Here is a 23,886-nt window from a genome sequence, read left to right as displayed (position 1 = left end):
ATAATACCCAGAGGATTCTAAGCGCGGAACCGGGGTTCGAACCTGTGTTGCTCTGTCGTCTTGCTTCCAAGGCAAGCACATTGCCCCTGAGCTATCCTCCAGAGACATGTGCTGGCTTCGGAAGCCATGTGCTGGCTTCCGAATTCTCTGCAGCCACCTGGGGCGTATGGTTGCTCTGCTCTGCATCGATTGGGCCCATGACTTTAGATGAGATGGTCATGTCTGGCATATATGGAGCCGGCTGCAAACCCACACTGTTATTTCCTCCTATTAAACCAATGCTTTTTAGAACGCCATTGCTTGTTATTTTAGTCATGTAATCCCCTGAGGCCTCAAGGTTTAAACTAGGCAAATGCTGTGCAAACTGATGTCGGTGTGGAGGGCACACCGGCACTGCATTTGGTGTCTGGGACCAGATATTGAATTTGAGTGTGTCATTCTAAGCATTCTAACATGTCTCCAAAAGCCTTACCACCCTTCACAAAGCAGACAAGGCCCCTACCAAGACCTTTATCCTTCTTCCCCTGAAGACATGTAGAAATCCTAGGCCAACACTGAAGAATCTGAGAATGACGAAAATAATAGTTGTATGGGGTACCTTTCCTTGAGCAGCTCCTAGTTGAAACAAGCTTTGTGATTCGTACCACCATCCAAAGTCGGCATCTGGTTCCATGAAATGATCACCTGACTTGGTTGAGGTAATGTTTCCCATTGCCTCATTTACCCTGGAGCTGTGGGAAGAATTCAGGCAGGAAAATCTTTGATTTTGCCACCAGTACAGAAACTCAGGCCTGCTATGACTTTGGGGGCCATTAGGGTGCCTTCGGCAGCCCCACATCACATGCCAGTGAGCTTAGTACCAGGTTTGGGATGGATCTTTCACTCTTCATTTCTCTACCATGGGACACCATAGCTTTGGCCTTGAGTTCCCCTGCACCATCTTCGGCCCTTTGCCCTGGACTATTCCTTGCTGTTAATGAAGTAAGATCTGAGATTAATCTGGCCATCCAGCAGTCGGTTCCTTGCTAAATTTGGACTTATAGTTGATCATGAAAGGAATCTGACCCTTTTTGGTCTAGCGTCCATTGAAGAGATAGACCTTTGGACTCTTAAATTCTACAATATGCAGAACTCCGGGAGGCAGTGATCTAGCTGCATCTATTGAGCTTGATGATATGCAAATTACTTTCTATGGTTCAATTAATCTGAGTGTGCCTTTTCAGTGGTGAATTGTCTAGGCATTTGACTGTCTAGCGATCACCTTTGCCACATGACACAGAACTGGTGTGCTCTGAACAACGAAGAGGCCATCGGATTGACCTTAGTGCATTGATAGGTAGGAAGGCACTAGCGAAGATGGTGCTACATGAAGGGAGAAAGGAGGTCCTCAAACCTTAAGTCACAACTTGAGTTTTGTGGGGACTAAATTCTGAAAGAACAAAGTACTTACACCTTCAATTAGTTTCTTTCTGATCGATTAGTGCATTGTCCCACAGATTCTTTATCTTCGAGATATCTTCCCAGGTGCAAGTCTAGCTTCAGAAATTATTTCAGCCATTAAGGTCCATAATGTTTGCTCGTGCAGGTTCTGCTCAGCGTTGCTGGTGTCTTTGACTGATGATAGGACCTGATGGGTGGTATATATGGAGCTGGTTGCACACTATAACCTCCATTCTGCCAATTATTTGTGCGGTTAGAGACTAAGGAATTTCAGAACCGAAATAGGTCATGAGCATTCTGTATGAGGGTTGGATGGGCCAGTGATGATTCATCTGTGTGAGAAAGGACTGAAAGTTACTGAATGTAACTTATTCTGTTACTGGTTTCCTTTTCTCCGACATATTACTCATTTTAGAAAGACCACCAAAGCAATATAGAACTTAGAGGAGGGAGGAGAGTGAAGAATTCATATCTACACCATGATACTCCGGACAATGAAACAACCAAAAACAGGCATCCTGGCCAGACATGAAATCCAGGCGATAAGATGAAGTTCACCAAACATTTGCAAAGAAGCCTACGTAGCCACCTGACAGGAGTTTTGAACAGAAACCCCCTTCTGTAAAGTAGCGATAGCCATCTGGATTTTGGTAGAATGAGTTGGAAGACCCACAGGCACTTTTATTTGCCAAAGCACAATACTCCAAAATGCAGTGGACAATCCATCTGGGCAATGTCTTTTTGCTACCCGCCTTTCCCTCCTGAGCAACAGCAAACGCCACAAAGAGTTAGTGGTCCTCAGAGAAATCCCTTGTCCCAGAGATGTAGAATCTCGGGGACCTATTGGTGTAAATAATGGAAGCACTTCACTATCTTGGAAAGAGGGGGACAAGGAGGAAAGCAGAACCAAAGATAAATCTTCTGGGAAAATCAGACTCAACGGCGGCCTTAGGATGGAAGGACGGTCTTACCCGTAAAGTCCACTGGGCCTTGGAATGGAGAGATAGAAAGCTTTTACAGAAAGTACTTAGTAATGGGAACCAGGATTAATGACCTTTAGGGTGAGCATGAATGTATGCGCTCAAACTGAGCCTCCATCAAAATGCAAAATACATTCCAAACCCACACGGAAGAAAACTGGCGTGCCAGAAACATGTTAGCCAACCGTTCAAAAACTGAACAACAGTAGGGACAAAAAAGAAGGTATCCTACCATCATGCCATTTTGCAGGCTAGGACAAAGAGCAGGACATCAAGCACAGAAAAGGTTGACCAATAAAACAAATTACTTACCTCTCAAATGTTCTTTCTGATGGATGTTTCTCCCACGGATTCCTCATCTTTGATATCTACTTTCAAGAGCAACTGCTCTTTGGAAAAATGTGTTGCCACCAGGCGGCGAAGCTCTGTGTCAGCTCCGTTTTTGCGCCTCTATGTGCCTTGCACTGGACATGTCAGGCCAGTATATATTGAGATGCTGCACACCGTGACCTTAATGCCACCCTTTTCCCTACCATAGAACTGAAAGCTGTACTAGCTATATGCCAAATGGGGTAGATTGGGAGGGCGTTGGGGAATTGCCTAGCTAAATCAGAGGGACTGGGGCGGCGAACCCCAAGATGTCTGAAAGTTCATGGATAACCCCAAGCCGTGAAATAGCCTGCACATACAGGAAAGATGGGCCGAGGCCTGGTCTGTGGATCGAGCTCAGCCGAGCTAGTCATCCAGGTAGGAAAAGACATGTAATCCTTCTCTCCTGAGGCAAGATATTACAACTGCCTGAAGTTTGGTGAAGACCCTGGGTGTTAAAGAAATACCAAACTGTTATGGGAAATTGTTGATTTTGAATCTCAGGTACTTACTGTGTTTCAGGTTAACTGGCACATGGTGGTAATCCAATGAAACCAGCCAGTCCCGCAGGTCCTGTGCCTGGAGGATTTGGGCCAGTGTAACCATCTTAAACTTGCCCTTCTGTAGGTACAAGTTCAAGAGCATTAAATGAAGAATAGGATGAAAGCCCTCGTCCTCCTTCGGAACCAGAAAATAGACAGAGTACCATCCTTTGCCTTGCTCAGAGCGGGGCAAAAGTTCTATAGCACCCTTTGTCAAATGATCACAAACCTCCTGCAACAGGAGAGGTTTCAGAGGCAAGTACTGGCTGGAGGGGCATGGTCTGGAGGGCATTGAGCAAAGGGGAGAGAATATCCCTGGTGAGCTATTTGGAAGGCCCAGACACTGGTTTGGTGAGGCACCATTCTGTGCCAAACAGGGAAACCCTCCCCTCCCCCTAGCATGGAGGTATCGTGAAAGTCTAACTCAAAGGGACTGAAGGCACGACTGTGGCAGAAAAACCTCCACTTGGAATTCCCCCAGCCCCTACCTCTACTCGCTGGGGCAGTGGGCTGTTGCTGCTGAACTGGCATACTCTGGGACTTGGCAGTCACTCTCGAGGACTGGAACTTCTGGTGGGACTCATCGGCCTCTGACACAAATTGTTGCCATCAAAAACGGCAAGTCCAGGGGTTTTGACTGGACATCTAGGTGAAACCGGAGGTCCTTATCCAGGAGTAACTTCTCAACACTGTACCAGTAGCAATGAATCTTGCCACACAGTCAGCGATGTGGAGGCCAGACTATAGAATGTGGCTGGATGTCTCCTTGCTATCATTGACCAGGGCCTCAAAGCCCTCTCTGATCTCTCATGGAAGCAGGTGCTCAGCTTTGCCTGAAACTGTAAATCAGAGACCAAAAGAAAATGTGCCCATGGTACAGGAGGCATTAATGGCCCTTAGGTACAGACTGCCTAAAACCTTTCTACTCCAATCGTCTAGCCCCTTATTCTCTCTGTCTGGAGGTAAGAAGGGGAAGGATGTCGTCCTCAGGCTCACCGTGGCAGCCTGGACGACCAGGCCATCACAGGAGGTAGGTGAAGAAAGAAAAGTAGTGTCCAAAGGGACCGTTCTTCAGTTTGGTGGCTGGTACATTTATGCTAAGTCCCTGTCGAGAGTGAGGACTGAAGCAGGCTTCATTTACAATTCCAGAATCTTGTCCTCTACTGCCTAGTAAAATGTTAGTAAAACAAAAGGGGTTATGGCTGGAAGGTTTAGAATACATCTTAACCTCTGCCATTGCTCTGGGCAAACATCCAAGCAATTGTTATTCGCCTGCAAAGCCATTACAAAAAGGGAAAGACCACATGCAAATCAGGCTTGGTCCCATCCCAAAAGGGGCGGTCTAGCCCGAACTGCTTGGTCACATCCCTTCTGCACAAGACCACAAGCATCCTCAAACATGTTTCAGCATCATAAGTGAGGAGTAGCTTGGATCTCTAGGCTCAGCAGGCATGGGACCCACGTCTGGACATACCGGTCCCCCTCGGGGTGGCTTTAGCAAAACAAAAGGGGTGATGGCTTTTCAGACCTCCATGAAGAATTCCAGTCAAATCAAAATTGGACTTTAGGTCTGGATGGGGCAGATAACCCCAATGTCCCTACCACCTTAACATCATTGTTGAAAATAGCCTGAGGTCTCCCTGGAATTGGTGAGGAAGCATGCCCAGCTCGGATGACCTGTCCAGCAGATTAGTGGCAAGCTCCATTAGTTCCATATGCTCCCCAAGTGGCGCCCCTCTTGAACCACTTTACGGTGCAGCGACTGACACGAACCACAGTGCTGCATGTCTTGCCCTTTCCCTAGGAAGTATAAACAAATCCTGTGTCGTCAGAAACAGACATTTGACGATTGCAGTGGATGCAAGTTTCAAACCCAAGGTATTATTTGAATTTGGCAAAAACCAAAAAGTAAAAACACTTCTAACAAAGCAGTGTTTTTAAAGTGAGTAGAGTGATGGCAAAAAGGAACTGAGTTCATGGGGCATTGTGCCTCAAAATATTACATCCTCAACATGTCCATCACAGGGCATGTAGAGGTGCTGAGCGGAACTGTACTGCATCCCCTGGCAGCAGAAAAAGTTTCCAAAAAGCAGCTGCGCTGGGACATAGGAGGGGGAATTCGTGGGAGGAACAAGATCCAGATTCTTCTGCTGGCACCAATCGGAAAGACTATGCCACGTGCACGTGTAGATCAATTTGTTTGCTGGTCTCCTGGCTGAAAGGAGGGCCTCATCAGACAGGCCCCACTTCTTATAGTTTATACATTTAACAGTCAGGAATGAAAGATGGGGCTGCCCCCGTTTAGATGAAGGACTCTGCCTCTCAATTGGGAGAGTAAACCCACTCTTGCTAAGGCACATGCCAGCTTGTCGATTGAACATGTCCATAAGTTACAGGTACCACGTTCCTCTGGCCATTAAAGCAACCAGTCTCTAGTTAGAAAGAACTCTAGCAGGTTCCTTTTTAGGATAGGGACCAAATTGCTTCCTCCCTACAGTTCAGCTAATTGCTCATAATCACAGCAGCACTTATTTAAGGGGGTGGAGGGGGTCCAAATTGAAGTCAACCAAATTGTGTTTTTCTTTAAACAAGTGTGGGCAGCCTCTTAACTTTCAAAGTGCTCTATTGTTTGAAGTCCCATAACGTATTACCGTATTTGGATTTTTGTTAATCTGGGTACTAGTCATATGGATAGAGTTGACAAAGCAAATTGATTCCTGCTAGGATGGGGGCTGGTGTAGGATGACCATGTGGGTGAACCTGATAATTGGATTCGAGGCACGGTACATTCTTAAGCAATCTTGTCCTTTACCGGTCAATTTCCCACAAATTTGCAATTCTTATTAATAGCCACTGGATACAGCTTTTCCCATGTACCTACATCATCATTTCTACATAATTTTCTTTTTGTGTGCCTGCTTAATGCTTTAAATTTCCAATGTTTTTCTCCCTCAGAGTCCTAGTCTTTTGATTGAAAAAATATGATTTCCTTTTCAGGTTTGTAACTATTTACAGTGGGCCTTGCCACACATACAAAATCCAGCGACTGAACGAATCCACTGAGTATAATTTTAAAATCCAGGCATATAATGATGCTGGAGAAGGGCCCTTTTCTGAAGTTTACACCTTTTCTACTATCAAATGTCCGCCGTCTTCGCTGAAAGGTGAGTGTGGTGATCCTCAAAGTGGTAGAATAGCGTTGTGGGTTTGATAATTCATTGCTAAGACATATGATCAACCTGCAGGTTACAGGTTGCAATCCCAATAGGCCTATCACCCTTCTGGGAACTCACTGAGTTAATTATTATTAACACATTATTTTCTTACTAAGGTAAAAAGCAATACTTCAGTTGCAAGTTCTATAAAACAATAGTAGTTCTCATGCAAACTTGGGTTACAGAAAGTTTATCTTAATATTTAAAACTATAGAAGCACATGTAAATATTTACCTTAGATGTGAACCACAGGCCTAAGTAATTTGTCTATTATCCTTCTTGCATTAACATATTCTACTGTAGTGTTAGTTTCTATCTTTGCTCTCGTACTAGTAGTAGGTCTAAAGTTCTTTTTTTGATTAAAAGATGAAGAAAAAATAAAGTAGAGTAGTACCGGTTTGCATCAAAGTTGCAGCCAGCAGTAAGCACAGTGGAGGATATGAAACTTAACTGGGATTCAAAATTTTGTGAAAGGAAACAAACCAACTGTTCAACCTGCCACACTATCCTGTACTATGTATGTTTAGTGAATGACTTTGGTAACTTGAGTGTTATGTACAGTAAGCCCCCTTTTATACTAGTGCTGCGGAAGTCCTTCAGTGCTAGTTTTCGATATTAGGGCATACTACCAACTAAGAAAAGCCTGGTAGTTTGTGTACAATATTTTGCAAAAGATTGTACACTAACAGAAAGAATGTGATATACTTACAGTAGGACAAATATCAAACAGAATGTACCAAGACAAAGGAACATTAAGATGTGCAATGATTGGTTGCTTGCTTAACAAACTGAGAACTGACTGTATCAGCACGTTATCCAAGGAAGCTTGCAGGGACCACAATAAACGGAGGGAAAATGGATTTGGGGAAATACATAGGGATGCAGGTGGGGATGAACATCTGATGGGAGGATTCCCTAATTGGGGCAGAACTGGGCACTGCAAGAAATGCAGTAAAACATATGCTCCAGCACAATCTTTGCTAAAAGTTGTGAAAAGAGAATCAACCAGGAAAACTGACCTAACTCATGTGGTCAAGCAAACAGTGATAACGATCCCAGAGGAGCTAACTTGGAATGCTAGTGTGCATCTCTATTTAACTGAGCTTTTGTTGAGGGTATTTCAGCTGAATTTTCTGTCCTATCGACAAATGCAAACCCTATTATTCATGTGCTTGGTGTTAGGAAAGATCTTCTTTTTGCAACTTTCCATCCATAGTTTTCTATGGAACCCCATCTTTCACTGGATTGCCTTTTTCCTGCAGATTCCTCATCATATAGATATGATATAGCAGCGTCGGCTGCTGTGAAAACTTTTCAAAAGGGGGCTTAGTGCACCTCGACTCAGCTGTCGATCTGTCTTGATTCGATGCCTCGGTCGTCTGCCCCAGATGTGACGTCAGTCATCATACATGTACTGCGTTACTGCGCCTTGTACCTCAGTTCCCTTTTTCCACATGCTCAGCACGCTGCTCAATTTCAGTCTACGTTTTTGTTGTTTTTTGATTGACGCAAGTTCGACCATATCTGCGCCCCGTGCCTCCGGATTCAAAAATTGCAAGGATTGCAGCTCGGAAATGTCTGTGACGGATCCGCTCAACATCTGCGTGTGGTGTCTCGGCACCGGTCACAACACTGAGGGCTGTACTTCCTGTGGCAAGATGAATCCAAAGTCCCTCAGGCAATGGGGGGGGCGAAGCTCGCAGTATGACAACCTCCCTCTAAATCCCTGGCGTGGTCGACTGTTTGGTCATCGGAGGCCGAAACAGAGGGACCTACTCCAGAAAAGGAAGAGAGTCATCAGAACAAAACAGATATCCCATTCCCGAAGCCATTCGTCCTCTTCCTCCGCCCACAAGAAGAAACATCGGCACCGGTGCAAGTGGGATTCTTCTAGAGAACGCAGTAAGTCGTCGGCAGGCCGACATCCAAGGCTGAATGGGAGGAATTTAAAACCCAGATGCTAGATATGTTTAAAGGCGACTCAGGGGTCATGGCTAGCAGCCATGCTGTAAGGAAACTTTCATTCAGCTCCCGAGATCCGACACAATCCGGCCTGTAACACTGACAACAGGGGGTTAAATCCCCTTCAGACGACATGACGGACGCAAGAAGTAGGCTAGCAGACTGGGGAGCAAGCAGAGGAGTGGCTGATGGCGGATTGCTGAGCACGGGCTAAAGAAAATGTGGATCTGGCCAACGGCGGTGAAACACAATTGTGGATGCAAGAAGAGCCCCCGGGCACACTTGACAACAAAGGGGCACAGCGGTGGGTCTGACATGCAAGCGGGGAGAGCAGAGGACTAGCCGCCCCGTGACCCCCAGGCTAATTGGCAGCGGCATTAGCTGGACAAGCGGAAATACAACAGGAATGGCCAGCACAGAAGAACACAGTGTAGAGGAAGAACCGGATGCTCGCAAACAGGAAGAAAACCAGCCAGTGTTTAGGTGGACGCAATAGGGACTATGGAAGGCAGCGGGGACAAGCAGCGAGGGAGTCAGAGGCGGCACCAGCCTGAGGAATGGAGCGAAGTGGGGTGCGATCAGGAAAGCGTGCACAGCCCGTAAGCAGTGCGAATGTCCTAGACACAAGAAGGCACTGTGCGCCTGGGGCCTGCTGCGAAGCTCACCACCTCCCCCTGCTGCGGGTCTCTGTGTGCCAGGAACAGAGGCAGAAGCAGTAACTGACTGCAGCCGGCACCAGCGGTGAGCAGGCTTGGGGTGGGCCCAAGGCGGAAAGAGACTAAAGCGGAATCACAGAGGGGAGTTGGCCGGGGGGCATGTTAGCCCAGTGAGGTCTGCAGCTCGGCAGGCGTGACCAGGGAACAGGATCGGGGCATTACACACGCCATACCTAGAACCTGACCCAATAACAAATAAGCGAAGGTTGACTAGTGCAGGCCCAAAGGCGGGCAGAAGACGATTGAAGGAGTGCCAGAAGAGCCGCGCCTGGGGCAGTGGGATGCAAAGAGTGGCCAGAACCTGAGGGACAGATCGCCTCGTAAGGCAGCAGTAAGGGAAAGAGGTTTTCGAGCACCGTGGGACTGCTGGAAAGCGCAAGAGCTGGAGGGCATCCAATTCCCAGAGCGGCCCCTGGTGACTAGACCTCATGTGCAACCAAGGGCGTAAAACAGTAATGGAGCAAGGCTGGTGAACGTGGACACATACAAGGAGTGACATATCCAGGCCCACACCGGACAACAGCAAAGCAACGAAAGAGGAAATGCTGCTGGGCGCATTGCAACCCAGTGCAATCCACATCCCTGCAGGCAATAGCGGGGCCCAGAAGGAATGTATGTTGGAGGGCGAGGCGCTGACCAGGAATGTACAGGCACATGCAGAGAAGGGCCGGTCACAGAATGCAGCAATAGGTGACAACGAATTCGAATAGTGGGAAGACGCTGCAGAGACAAGTCACTAGCCACCAAACTCCTGAGCACACACCGGCCAGTGGGCGACCAACACTAGGAACGTCTCCCGGTCCCCCACACACAAGCTCTGAGCACACAACACGAGTGCAGGGACGGAAATTGACCACAGCAGGTGGGAGCAAGGGAATGTGGGGCAATAACACACCCCTGCCCACGCTGGATAATAACGGCATAAGAAGGATGTACGCACCACCGGCACAAACAGTAGTGGGGTACAAGTTGAAACTTGCAACGGAGGGCCAACACTGCCAGCAAGGATCGACACAGGTAGGTGGATACCGGCCAAGGAGGAGGGACATAAGATGTAACGCGTTGAATAGCTGGTAGACGCTACAGATAACTACCACTGGGACCAGAGAAGCGGAACAGAAGCCTACCTGAGCATGACAGCCGTAGGTGACCGCATAAAATGGCAGCACAACACAGAATGACCCCAGTGGTCTGGTGAGCTCCAGCTGCAACACTTGCAACGACTTGGAGCCTATAGGTGGCTTGCAGCAGATACTTGTGGCCCCTCGGGGAAAGGCAATAACCTAGAAATGCCCAAACAGACATAAGTACGCAGAGGCATATGCCTGCAAATAGAGGAGTGATAACCCTCTTCCCAAATTGATACTCCCTCACTTATTGGCCGGCCTGGGTGGTGTATCGCCCACGAGCGAAGTATAGACTAAGCAATAGTAAGGACAAAACTGCGGCGCCAGCAACCCCCGCCCTGTAATAGGGAAAGAGCAATGGTGCAGACAACGGCGAGGGCAGAACTGATTGGTGACGGAATGGTCGACACTGAGCTAATTAGCTCTGGCATCGAGATCACAGACAAACAAATCCAAGCAACCCACATTGGACAGTTTCACTAAAACTACGACCACAGCGGAGAACGCCACACCAGCAAATCCATCTACACAAGGAGAGCAGATCCAAGTAAAAGGAGATCAGCAAGTACTCGACGCTATAGCGGCACTGAAGATAGGGTTAGACTCCAAAATGGATGCAATCGGTACGATTGTGAACCTTCTGGGCGCTAGAAAAGGAAGTTGTGGTTACCACTGCTGGCCTTAAAGACACAAGATTTATCGGTATTGCAGCAGCAAGTGAAAAACCTAGAAGGCAGAGTGGAAGAGGCGGAAGGGGGGGGCCAAACGCAATAATGTCTGAATAATTGCACTCCCGGAAGGAGAAGAGGGGTCACACCCCATCGACTTCATAGAGAATATGCTATTACAAGAAAATATCCCACAGAGTGCACAGGTCCCTAATGAGGAAACCGCCACAAGGAGCACAACTACGGCCCATCAATGAGGAAACCGCCACAAGGAGCACAACTACGGCCCATCATAGCCCGGATTTTAAATTATAAAGATAGGGAAAAGATTCTAGAACACTTTCGTAAAGGTGGCACGATACATCGCGCATCAGCTAATATGACCACGTCCCCGGATTACACCATGCAGGTGCAGAGACTTTACATCAGTTAAAAGAAGGCTGCTCCAATATATGTTTCTGTACCAGGCACGGCTAAAAATAATGCGAAAAGGGAGCACCATCTAATTTGATACCCCTGAGGAAGCCCACAATTGATGGACACAGAAAATATGCCGACCGGAGAGGGCAACCAGACGGGGGAGCGAGATGCATGCTAACAAACTACGGAGGCACAGCAGAAACACTGCCGTACTCAGCCGACTGCTTGCAGCGGGAAAAGACTTCATTCGCAAAACTCAGTCAGCAGAAATTGGCAGATAGTAGGAGCCAGCGGAGGAGTTCTCATCCAGGAGCTCCACGTGAGGAAGTGTTCTTCACCTAAGAGCAGAACTGTTGAAGGATACTAATATTTCAGTATCCGCCTGTTGCTGCACCCCAGACACCGGGGCAAGCAACTGGGGGGAGGGATGAGAAGCAGGAATGCCTGAGCACATGGTATTGAGCCGGGCAATTGTTGGCGGGGGGCGATAAGGGAGCTGGGATAGTTAGTTGGGAGTTACCTTACAGACGCACACAAGTCAAATGCAAAAGCCAATTTGTGATGGGGGCACCAAAAGCCTATTTGTGATGAGTTAGAATAGCTTTGTGGAATGTCTGGGGGCTAAACAGTTATATTAAACTACATAGGATAATGACTTATCTACGACGCCAGCTAATAGATATAGAGCTTCTGCAGGAGACCCATCAGACAAATGAGAAACTAACTGTCCTAGCTCGGAAGTGGAGGGGGGGGACCCAGGGCTCAACATATTCTGCATATGCGATAGGGGTCCTAATATGGATTGCGCCGGCGGTGCCATTTAAGTCCTTAAGACTTTTTAAGACGAGGGAGGGAGGGAGATTGTACTATAAGGACTTCTGGAACAAAGAGGAATATGCATTTGAAAACACGTATGCACAGAATCATGATACATCAACCTATTTCTGTTTGTTATACCCCCACATAAGCACATATAGAGATGATACATTAGTATGGGGATGCGACTTTAATTGTACGCTACGCCCGGTACGCAATAGATCCGATGATAAATCGACGCCCCCCAGACCTGCGACAAAGGCCTTAAATACATTGCTACAACCATTCAATTTGACCGATATATGGAGGACTCAACACCCACAGACCAGGGGTTATTCCCATTACACGGCCCCCAAGGATTTATACACCAGGTTAGATTATGTCTTCACGGGGATGAGACTCTAGGTGAATTTACGACAGCTGAATACAAAGCAAGGGTACTATCAGACCATGCCACCCTAGTGGTTACATAGAAGAAACCCCCCCCCCCCACATCTCCCCCAGTGCATGCATCCAGACCTGGAGGCTTAGATGCGAATCCCTAAGGGATCCAATATTCTGGGAAAACCTAAGAGCAGGGGTGATAGATTATTTTAAAATCAATACTGGGAGTGTCAAATCAGCAGGCATGCTGTTGGAAGCCTTTAAAGTAGTGATTAGATCATCAGCGATAGCTAATGCGAAAGGAATGCAGGTTGAAATAGAAAAGGATTCGCGGAAGGCTGAAATTAAATTAGAATGCTTGGAGAATGCAAGAATACTTGGAGATCACCCGGCTGCAGCAGGACTGTTTAGGGTATTGGGAAAGATTAGGCAAGCTGAACTACAGGAACTACGTAGAAAGGCAACACAGCGAAGGCGATAAGCCGGGTTGTCTGTTGGCCTGGCTATGCAAAAGTGAACTAAAACGGGAAATAAGCAAGATCACTGGGGAAAAAGACAGCATAAACAAGCGCTTTAAGGAGTATTACAAGGAGTTGTACATAGAGACATTAGCAACACAAACCACAGAAAAAGATGAAGCCCTGGCACTAATAGATCTCCCGCAACTAGATGCAAAGGCAATAGGCCAGCTGGAAGCCCCCATATCTAAAGAACAGCTAGAATCTACTATTAGAGGGTTGCTGACTGGGAAGGCCCCGGGTATAGATGGACTACCCAGCTAATTCTATAAAGAATTCGTAACAGACGTAGTACCCCCGTTGCTAGCGATGTTGAATAAGGCACTGAAACCGGCACGCTACCGAAGTCATTGCGAGAGTCAGTTATTGTTCCACTATTGAAGCCCAACAAGCAGGATGCACACTGTAGATCATATTGACCCCTGTCGCTGCTGAACAAGGATGGGAAGATACTCACAGCCTTAATGGCCAACAGGCTCAAGCCAGCAATAGCTAAGCTAATACATCCAGATCAGTCAGGATATGTCCCTGACAGGAACACCTCATGTAGCTTAAGGAGGTTACATCATATTATTGATCATACCCAAGACAGCTCAGATCTGTATCTGGTGGCCTCGTTGGATGTGGTCAAAGCTTTTTGACTGTCAAATGGCTGTGGCTACTGGCGGTGTCAGGCAGAAACCTGTGAAGTTCCCTTTGGGAACACTGCAAAAGATTTAGGACTACAGGTGTTAGCAGTAAACCCACTTGGTAGCAGTCTGTACCACCCAGATTTACCTGGTAGCTGTGGCTGAGCAGTCAGACTTCCCTCAAGAAGAATTAGGCAGTATTCAAAGTATACACAATAGGCACTCAGACACAATAGCACAAGCAAACACTGACCAGAGCTTTGGTATCAAAGTATATAATTATTTATTTAAAAACACACTGTTTGAAACACTCCAGCACTCTTATTGTAAAACACTCTAAACACAGTTACTATTATAATATATACAACCCTTATTCCTTATCAGACAAGTCTTAGTTAACACCACTTATTTCCAGACAGAGGTGAGCACTTAACTATAGATGGCACTCCAATAAATTCATGAAGAAGGGAGGGAAAAAGACAGAATATGTGAAGATACACCACTCTAAGATTTAGGAACACTTTTAGCAAGGCAGAAGAGCAAAAGTCACTTTTGGCTGGGCCCACACTTAGAGAGAGCAGAGCACAAATGCGCCCAAGATCACAGTTACACTAGGCTTTGAAAGTCTTGCAGAGAGTTTGAAAAGAGTTTAGAGAGGCTCAGAAAAGTTTAGCCAGGGTGTCACAGGCTAACCCAGGTTCGAAAGCCGGGGGCTAAATCTACCCCGTACAGTCGGTGGCAAGGGAAGCCAGGCGGAACACGGTACCTTAAGTGGGAAGGATCCTCCAGCGGTGGCAGTTGTTCCTGGCAGCGGGTGCAAGTCTTGGCGTCGCCCAGGGGAAGAGAAGATCTTGACTTGGAGGAAAGATGAAGGTCGTTGTACTGCCAGGGAAGAAACCAGCCGCAGAGTTTTTCGGTTAAAGGTATTACCCTTTATTTCGCGGTCGTGGTAAAATGTGGTATTCCTGTTGCCGGGGTGCTTGGCACAGGCAAGGCGGCCACGAGATGCGTCGTGAAGGCGAAAAGACGGTGAAACTGGTTATCCCCACCAGTCAAAGGAAGAAGACTCTCCGGCGGGAGATCTCCTCTGTCGTTGAGAAAAGTGGTGAGACGGTCCAGCAGGGCTCCACCGGTGGTGTCGTTGTGGTAGGTCGGCTCAGCTTCTCCCTCGTCGGATTCTTAGGTTCTGTGGCGACTTCTGAAGTTCCAGTCCCCAAAGCCCTGCTTTTATGCAGAAAACCCCCATTCACTCAGCCTAGCTGTCACTCAAACATGCTAAGTGGTGAGCCGGCCGGCTCACCACTTGGGCCAGTCAGGATGGAGTGCAACTTGAGTTGCCTAGGCAACTCAGTCCAGGGTGCCTAAATCCCCCTCCACCCCTCATAAGTACCCCAGACAGGTTGGCACCACTTTGGAGGGCTTCTGTGGAGAAGCCTGCCAAAAAAGTGGAACAAAGGGCTCGACTTGGGTTGGAGTCACAGAAGAGAACACAAACACCATTTTAGAACCGAGTTTTGGCAAAAAATACCAACCGGAGAATTAATAATAAATAAACCGGTGGTATGTTCAAAGCTATCGTAATTAAATAAATATAGTAGCCTCGAACAATGGGAAAATCCCATAGAGAAATATTTGCGGTTGAATATAAAAAGTAGTATCCACTGCCACCAGCCAAAACTCGATCAGGGGGGACGGAGACGTGCCCCCTCGACTAACAGACCCCAGGGCAATTGAATTGCCCCAGTCAGTACATCCACAATATGATGGTTTGTACTGGTTCTGTTCAGAATTCAAGACTAGTAAAGTCAATGGTGACTTTACACACCCTGGCAGACAGTAGTCAGTCCCAGGGTATGGAGTTTATACTGGGGGGTCACTATGACACCCCCGTGTTACTGCACTGAGGGTGCTGTGTAACACACATCACAAAAACACATGAAGCCCTATGGAGTAAAAGACCCCATAGCCCATTAAACACATCTAGAGTCAAAGGAATACACTCAAATCATGTCCAAGAGTGATTGTAAAAGAGTCTCACGTTTGGCAGGAGAAAAAAATAAACCCCAAAAATCCAGCAAAGCTGCTGGGGGACTCGCTCGGTTAGGAAATTCAGCCTAAACAGAGAATTCTCCCTAACAGGCGGTCCTGCAGAGGTTCGGTATGGGGCCTACATAGATAAAGCGGGTATGGTTGCTATACAGCAGCCCAATAGCAAGGGTTAAGACGGGAGCCCTCATCTCGGATCAATGGCAGCTGGAGAAAGGCACGAGGCAAGGCTGGCCATGGTCACCTATATTATTTATTCTGGCCTTGGAACCATTGGCGGCATATCTCAGGAAAGAATACCGTGAGGCAGGCATAACAATCTGATTTCTCTATATGCTGATATGTTACTATATTTACAGCACCCTGAAACCAACCTGCAGTATATTTTGGATGTGCTTGAGCGATACGCAGAACTATCCGGAATTACTATTAATGCACAGAAATTGTGCTTGTTTCCCCTAGCAAGTTATAAAGGTAAATCCGTGAAAACATTGCCAGTGCTGCCGATTAAGTGGGAAGTGAACTCATTTAGATATCTAGAAATTGACATCTTTCAGGATCCCAAGACAGAATACTTACAGAACACGACGAGGGCGGTAGACAATATTGGGAAATCTATGACGTTCTGGGTTAGGTTACCGCTCTCACTGATGGGTAGGGCAGCAGTGTTAAAGATGCTGGTACTTCCGAGGCTTTTATATTTCTTTACAAACATCCTGTACAATATACCCAAGGTTTTTTTTAAAGAAACTCAACACAATATGCCGTAGCTTTCTATGACATAACTCAAGATGCAGGTTGGCTCTGATGAAATTACAGAGGCCGTATGATCGGGGAGGTATTAGGGTAAGTTAGGTACCCAACTTTGAGACATATCTTTTGGCGTGCCAGGTGCAGTTTGTCACAAGCTGGTTGCTGGACGAACAGACCCTAGAAACACAGCTGCTGCAGCTGGCATGCACCTCATTTTCCTTGAAGGCGGTAATATGGACGGCGGCGCAGCAAGTCCCGAAACCCCTGCTGTTGTTGGCGCTAGGTAAGACAATATGGCACACGGCGGTACGCTTTTTAAAGAAAGATGCACCCTACTCCCCCCAGATCCCACTAGTGACACTAAAAGAAGAAGAAACACATGAGATTAAATGTGAGGAGTCCCTGGGAACCCCTGGGAGTAGTAACAGTGGGAGATTTGCTACGAGAAGGTAGAGTGATGGACTTTGGTGCACTCACTTCAGACACAGGTATAAATGATGGGCAACATATAATATGCGCCTCGCTTATCGCAGTACTGAAGCAGAAATGGGCGGGAACAGATGTGGTACTACAGGAAGATGATAGGATAGAAACATTTTGATATTTCAGATGGTGGGCAGGTATTACCCAAATTGACCTTTTACAATTGACCTTTTGCACAATTGACCTAATTATAGTGGTCCTAATTAACCTTCTGCACAATTGACCTTTATATTATTTTAGTTATTTTATATATGTATTGGGTTGGTTTTGGATTATAAATAATATAAGGGGATTGGGTGGAGGGTTGCGGGGGGTTTCCCCCCGCATATATGTCCTAATTGACCTTCTAAATTAGGTCAATTCTCCCGAGGTCAATTTTGAAAAGGTCAATTATTATACAACCGGTGGGCATGCTGTGTCGAGAATGAGCTATTCATGTCGCAGCAGGGGGACATGGTAGAGCAGACTAGGCTTAGCTGGGAAGCAGACCTGCAGGAGAAATTGACAGACGCATCATGGGGTAGAACATTAGCTTACCATAAGAAAGTGTCAAGGAATGCTAATTCCGTTGTACATAACCCATAGAGCGTACCTAACCCCCAGTAAAATAGCCAAATTTGGCAATGCCCGGAACAGACTTGCCCCAAATGTGGATTGAATAATGCCGACTTGGTACATATGTTCTGGCCTTGTAGGAAGATCTGTCAGTACTGGAATGACTTAGCCCTGGCCTTAGCCAAGGTGGATATAAGGATCCCATACGGCCTGAATGCTCAGTATTTTCTCACGCCTGAAGCAGGCAAGACATGTGAACAAGCCTAGCAAAGCGCAGGATAGCAATGGGATGGAAGATGCATAACAGGCCGGATGTAAACCAGTGATGGTGCGTTCTCCAGAAATGGACACTGGCGGAAACTGTAGTGTGGCAAGAGGCGGCCTGTAGAGACCAGGGGGATAAGAACATACGCTTAGACTTATGTAAGCAGTTGGTGCAGGAACTGATGGTCTCTAGGCATACCGAATCACAATAGGATACAGATGCTCCGTCCTAATAGGCAGATTGAAGACAAAGTGTAGGTACTACAGTCGATGTAACGAGGGGAAACAAGGCAGGCGGAATAGGCTGGGGGGGAGGGTGATTGGGGGGAACACAGACATAATTCGGCAATATTTTATTATGTAAATGCATATGGAAGTCTGTAAATTGCATTGTTTTTAATACAGATAATAAAAACGTTTTTTTAAAAGTGTTTAAAAAGGCAGTGTTAGGGAGAATTCTCAATTATGGCTAATTTCCCTTACCTAGTGAGTCCCTCAGCAGCTTTGCTGGATTTCTGGGGTTTATATTTTTTCACCTGGTAAGAGTGTGAACTTTTTTCCCACTCTTACATGTGTTTTGCCATGTGTATTTCTACTGTTCATGTGATCTTGGGCTCTGGAGCCTCACCACTCCGTGAGCCCAACTTTTTGTGCGTGTTACACAGCACCTTCAGTGCAGTGACACATGGTTGTCTTACAGACTTCCCACTGACTCCATTTTTCTGGGGCTGACTACTGTCCCCCAACAGGTAAAGTTGCCATTTACTTTATGTAGTCATTTAAACTGCGGACCCAATACACCCCATTTTACATGGAGTATTGGAAGGGGTTAATTCTGACTACCTTTTTTCCGTGCCTCTTGGAGCTTTGTTTCGCTCCCTTAACACTAAGACTTGGCTGGTGGCAGTGGTATCTACCCTATCTTTTCTACCGCGATTATACTATATAAACGTGGTACAGTTTTAGGCTATTATATTAGCCTCGAACATAAACCTGCTTGACCAAATACTTTTTCTTTTGGCTCCGGTCTGGTTTAGTCACCATTTCTTTGTGTTAATATCCTTCTTGTGTTTTACTTTGCGCGGTAAACCAGGTTTGCCTTCTTTGTTCATCGACCTTTGGCAGGCTTCTACGAAGAAGCCCTCCTTTGGCGTCTGGGTGTCTAGGTGGCCTGAATGTGAGGGAGGGGTTTAGTAACCTCCTGCACAGGGTCTCCTTGGAGACCCAAGTCGTACTTTATGTCCATTGGCTGGAGGGGTTGTCCGGGCTGGACAACTGGACAACCCGCCCTGCTTTGTGATTGACAGCCAGGCTGTGTGAATGGGGGATTTTCGCATAAAAGGCAGGACTCTTGGGGCTGGAAGTCAGTCGCCACTGGAACTACAAGAACCGAAGAGAAGCGGAGAAGAAGACGGCTGTTGCAACTCCCGAGTCCCGGTGAAGCTCTGCTGCAGTCCTGAGCTATCTACCCTTCAACGACAGAGAAGATCCAGTCCGGAGTCTTCTTCCCTTGAGCCTGGTGGGATGAACCAGATCACCTTTCTACAGCCAGAGAATCCTCTCCTGGGTCGAAATCGCTGCACAAAGCTGTAGTGCTCCGGATAGCCATCAGAAGAGCCCTCTCCTGTTTTAAAGGAGCGCACCTTTTATTCACTGTTACTTTTGCTGCTGCTGGCCTCATCCCTGGGTAGTGCAGATTGCTCCAGACGTCGTCCTTCTTGTCCCCACGACTGAAGCTTGAGCCAGTGTTTTCTTGAGTCACAGTAATGGTAGTCCTTTGTGTAATTCCTATTACTGCTCATTTGCTCTTGAGATAAATCTGGCTGCTCCGCGACTGCTACCACTATAACTGTGTAGTACAGGCTTGTACCAAAGTTGAAATTGTACTGCCACTTGTAGACTTAATCACCTGTAGTGTTCCCTAAGGGTACTGCAGAGGATTCTGCCTAACAGGCGGCTGCAGGTATTGGCGAGCCCTCAATACAGCAGGCCTCGGTAGCTCCCGCAGTGCCCGGTGACCATCACATCGGTGTCGCTGGAGCCATCTAGCTTGGCACCAAGCAAGGCTGAGCCATCTTCGGTGCTTGCCAGCGCATCTCAGACACTGGTTCCCTCTGGCGCGCCCTTTGCGCCAAAAACCCGGTCGTCACCAGCTGCTAAGGTGTCAACCTCCATTGAGCGGTCTTTCACGCCGAAGTCAAGGACCGATATGGCTCCATGGCTGACATTTTTCGGCACAACTGACTACAACCAGGGTGGCTTCGACCCTATGTACTCAGGGGCTGGAGGAGCTGTCTTTTGGGTCTACCACGCAGATTTACTGGCACTGGCAGAAGGTCTTCACGGCGCCAGTGGGCCTGATGCATTCCCCAACATAGAGATGCAGAGGAGAGGGCGCTAGAGGGCCAACCAAGATGGCCGCCTTGGTCTAGGCTCCCGCTCAGCCCTGCATCAATCCTGAACAATCCTTGCTGTTCCCCGTGATATTGCAAACCCTATCCCCGATCCCTGACTATCTGCTCGCTCCAACTACCATCCTACGAAAACTGGGGCAAAATCGGCCTTTATGTAACAACAAACGGCCCACACGGCCTGGAGGCCGAGCAGCGTGTTACAGGCCTGACGTGCGCTGGCCCGCCCGCGGCCGCTTGCACCCCCTGTAGAGGCCCGATAGCTCCGGATGCGGTGACCCAGTGAGTTCGCCTGGAGTGTTGGGGAAGAGGCGTCCACCAGCAGTTCGGCGGAGGATCCTGCCCCCCCCTTGTCCATCTGGGACCAGGGGACGATATGAGGCCTCTGCGACACAGCCGCCTGAAACACGGGACCGCCGGCGACCGAGGCGACTGCGCGAGAGGCAGGTTGCCGCTTCCCTCTCCCCCCTCCCCCAGCAACCATCCAGCCTGCTCCAGACTCCGGCTCGCCATCGGCGGGTTCGAGGGCGGGTGCACGTCGAGAGACCCAAGAGCATCGAGACACCCCAGAAGAGCCCGACCGCCTTGTGGGCGTGAGGACTGCCGCGTGCGGAGTTAACGAGAGGGAGGGAAGTCGCGTTGCTCCTTGAACGAAGTCGGCACGAACGTGGGCCCCCCCCCCCCCGCGTGCAAATAAACACACGGGGCTTGGCACACACGTCCTTCTTTGCTGCCGTTCTCCTGGCTATGGCCCACGGGCGGCCCGATTGCCCCCGTCACCCCGGAGGATAACAACGCCATAGAAAAGGGAAGCCAGTGTAGGTGCCTTTCCCCGGCTTACTACGTGTGAGAGAAAATAAAATAACCAACACCACCCCTGTCGGGGAAGGAGGCACTGAGACCCGGCTGCAAGAGTTCAAAGGATGGTTTATTTCTCCAGCTAGGAAATAACCCACAAAACCCTCACCCAACATGTACATCATACTTGCATATATATCAATTAAAGTAACTCTAACAAAAAATACTAAATGGACCTGATTGGCTAGGCGGTGTGGTGCTGTAGGTGTGGGTGGCATCTCTTCCTTCTGGTTGGCTAAGTGGCTGACGAGATGACGGACGTCAAATATCTTGTGCTCCACGCAGGTCAGGGTCCGGTCACTGTGGTCACTACCTAAGCTAATATGTTGCATTCGTAAAACACTAAATAACAAATTATCTAAACATTTTATGCTACTTTTCATATTTCTACACAAGTCACACATAATAATTATTGTCAGTACAATTGGCTCATTCGTGGTTTTAATTGGAGGCCTTGACCTTTAGTGTGCATGTAAAAAGAGTCAAGCTGTGTTTCACATATCTCCTAAGCTTTAGACCTATTAGTATAAGTAAAAACATATATTGTGGTAAGATGCTTAAGGTTAGTAGTGGGTGTGTTGGGTGGGTTTCGCAGCACAGACGAGGGTCTGGCACTTGAAAGAAATACCTTACAGGGAGCGCAGGGTCAGGATGGCAATACATTGCTCTAAATGGGGGTGGGTGGTTTGCACGTTTATGGGGACGAACGAGCAGAAAGTGCTTAGCTCATCCTGTTCACATGCTGGTTCTCATGCTAGCAGTGATCTCGGAGGAAGAAAACTGTATCGTATTGGTTGTTGCAACTTTCTCCTGGTTCAGCGTGAGAATGGGAGCGCAGAGCTTTCCTTCGCAGGGGGAGTGCAAGGGTGGGGGCCAGCCAGCTGCGTGCGTGCGTGCGTGCGTGCGTGCGTGCGTGCGTGTGTGTGTGTGTGTGTGTGTGTGTGTGTGTCTCTGTCCTTGGCTGCTGCGGTGGAAGGGGAGCTGGGGATTGCTGTACTATCGCAGTGAGGCCTGTTTACCCAAGATGGAGTTGAAAGGGGGCACAAAAGATGGATGCCCCGTGTCATGCTCTGTGGTCCCATCTATGTAGTGGTCAACCGTGGTTAACTTTACATAAGGGCAAGGGGCAAACCCACTACCGGAGGCACGTGGTCCAAGCCTTGTACTGAGGAGTGTACGGCGCGAGGGGGCCTAGGGGCCCCTCACTCCCATACACTAGCCATACCACAAGAGGATTAGATCCCACCCTTCTCATCACACTTGCAACAGATGAAGGTCGTTAAGCTTCCTCCTGTACAAAAAGCAACCAGCGGTCGTCTACACAAAGCAGTTTTTTACCAAACACCTGCCCCATAGCCCTCCGCTGCATCGCTCCCCCCCTCCCTGAGGGAAGAGGAAGCTGTTAAAGCCTTGTTCGTACAGATCGTGCTCTGTCACCCATTCCAAGTAAAGTAAGAACAGATCTTGACAAAGTCCACCCTTCACAACAGCTGTGGACCTCCGCCCTACAAGTCCACCGATCACAACGAACAAGGAACTAACCTGCCCAGAGTATGGTCCCAGAGTGCCCTAGGTGTAGCGGTCCAACCGCCGGACCCAACAGACATACCCAAATCCGCAGTCACGATGGGGAAAAATGACAAATCCCAGAGGAAACTGAACTTTGAAAGTGGCTCAACCCCAAAAGCGCCCCTCCATCAGGAGTACCAGGCCTCATCGTCAGTCTGTCCACACCAGGAAGAAACATTCGATAACCCATTCGAGATCAAAGAAATCCTCCTAGACTTGAAAGTTGGCATTTGCAGCCTGAACAATAAAATGGATGGTTTAGCTTCTAAAGTCGACCTCCTGCAACATCGTATGGACTCCCACGCTGACTGCATGAACGATGTTGAGCAGAGAGTATCTAATCTGGATGATAACTCAACAACCCTTGCCAATAAAGTCTCACAACTGGAATCTCAAATGAAAACAACTATTGCCAAGTGCGAGGATCTAGAAGGCCGTTCAAGAAGGAATAACCTACGGATAGTTGGGGTGAGAGAGCTCCGAACGCAGGAGAAAATGTAAGACTACGTGGAGTCCCTTTGCATAGCCCTCTTCGGCCGAGATGCACTATCTCAACTTTTCATAATAGAGAGGGCACATAGGGTACCTTCGACCAGACCTGCTCTAGGCTCGCCACCTAGGCCAATCATAGCGAAGCTGCTTAACTATAGAGATCGGGACACCATCCTCCGGCTGGCCAGAGAGAAAGGTGAACTACTCCATGAAGGGGACAAAATAGTTTTCTATCCCGACTTCTCCCCAGCGGTGCAGTCACAGCGGAAAACATTTGCCAGCGTCAAGCAGAGACTCAGAAACAGTCAAATGGCTTACTCAATGCTCTTCCCTGTGCGACTTAGAGTACATCTCGACGGGAAAGTCCACATCTTTCAAACCCCGGACAAAGCGAACGTATTTTTAGACCAATTGGGCTGCCCAGAACAGAACCATGCCCGCCCAAGACCTCAAAGAAATAGAAACCATAGGAATACACTATAAACAGAAGGGTCAGGCAGCACGCCACAAGTTTATCCACATCACTGAGAACGCCGGAACATCCACAACGACGTAAGACGGGGCTGAGACATTTGGGAGGCCCGAGGTGCCCCTAGCACAGCAACTGTTTGGTTCATAAGTTGAGTTTTTTCGGGGTGGAGTACACCCGTCGGCATGGTAACTCCATGG

The 23,886-nt window shown here is 48.0% G+C and overlaps 1 protein-coding gene across 2 annotated transcripts in view; it reads left to right on the top strand.

The window, feature by feature from the left end:
* Window positions 1-23,886, top strand: part of LOC138481032 (fibronectin type-III domain-containing protein 3a-like) — a 2,755,868-nt gene that overhangs the window by 2,441,386 nt on the left and 290,596 nt on the right. For both annotated transcript variants that reach the window (XM_069612893.1, XM_069612892.1), the window contains one exon: window positions 6,329-6,495. In XM_069612893.1, coding sequence (XP_069468994.1) covers window positions 6,329-6,495 — 167 coding nt within the window. The remainder of the gene's footprint in view (window positions 1-6,328; window positions 6,496-23,886) is intronic.

Source organism: Ambystoma mexicanum, chromosome 5p, assembly GCF_040938575.1.
Source record: "Ambystoma mexicanum isolate Mex_15411 chromosome 5p, UKY_AmexF1_1, whole genome shotgun sequence".
Lineage (NCBI taxonomy): Eukaryota > Metazoa > Chordata > Amphibia > Caudata > Ambystomatidae > Ambystoma > Ambystoma mexicanum.
Note: the sequence above shows the minus strand (reverse complement) of the source record. Positions and strands in the feature narration are given on the sequence as shown.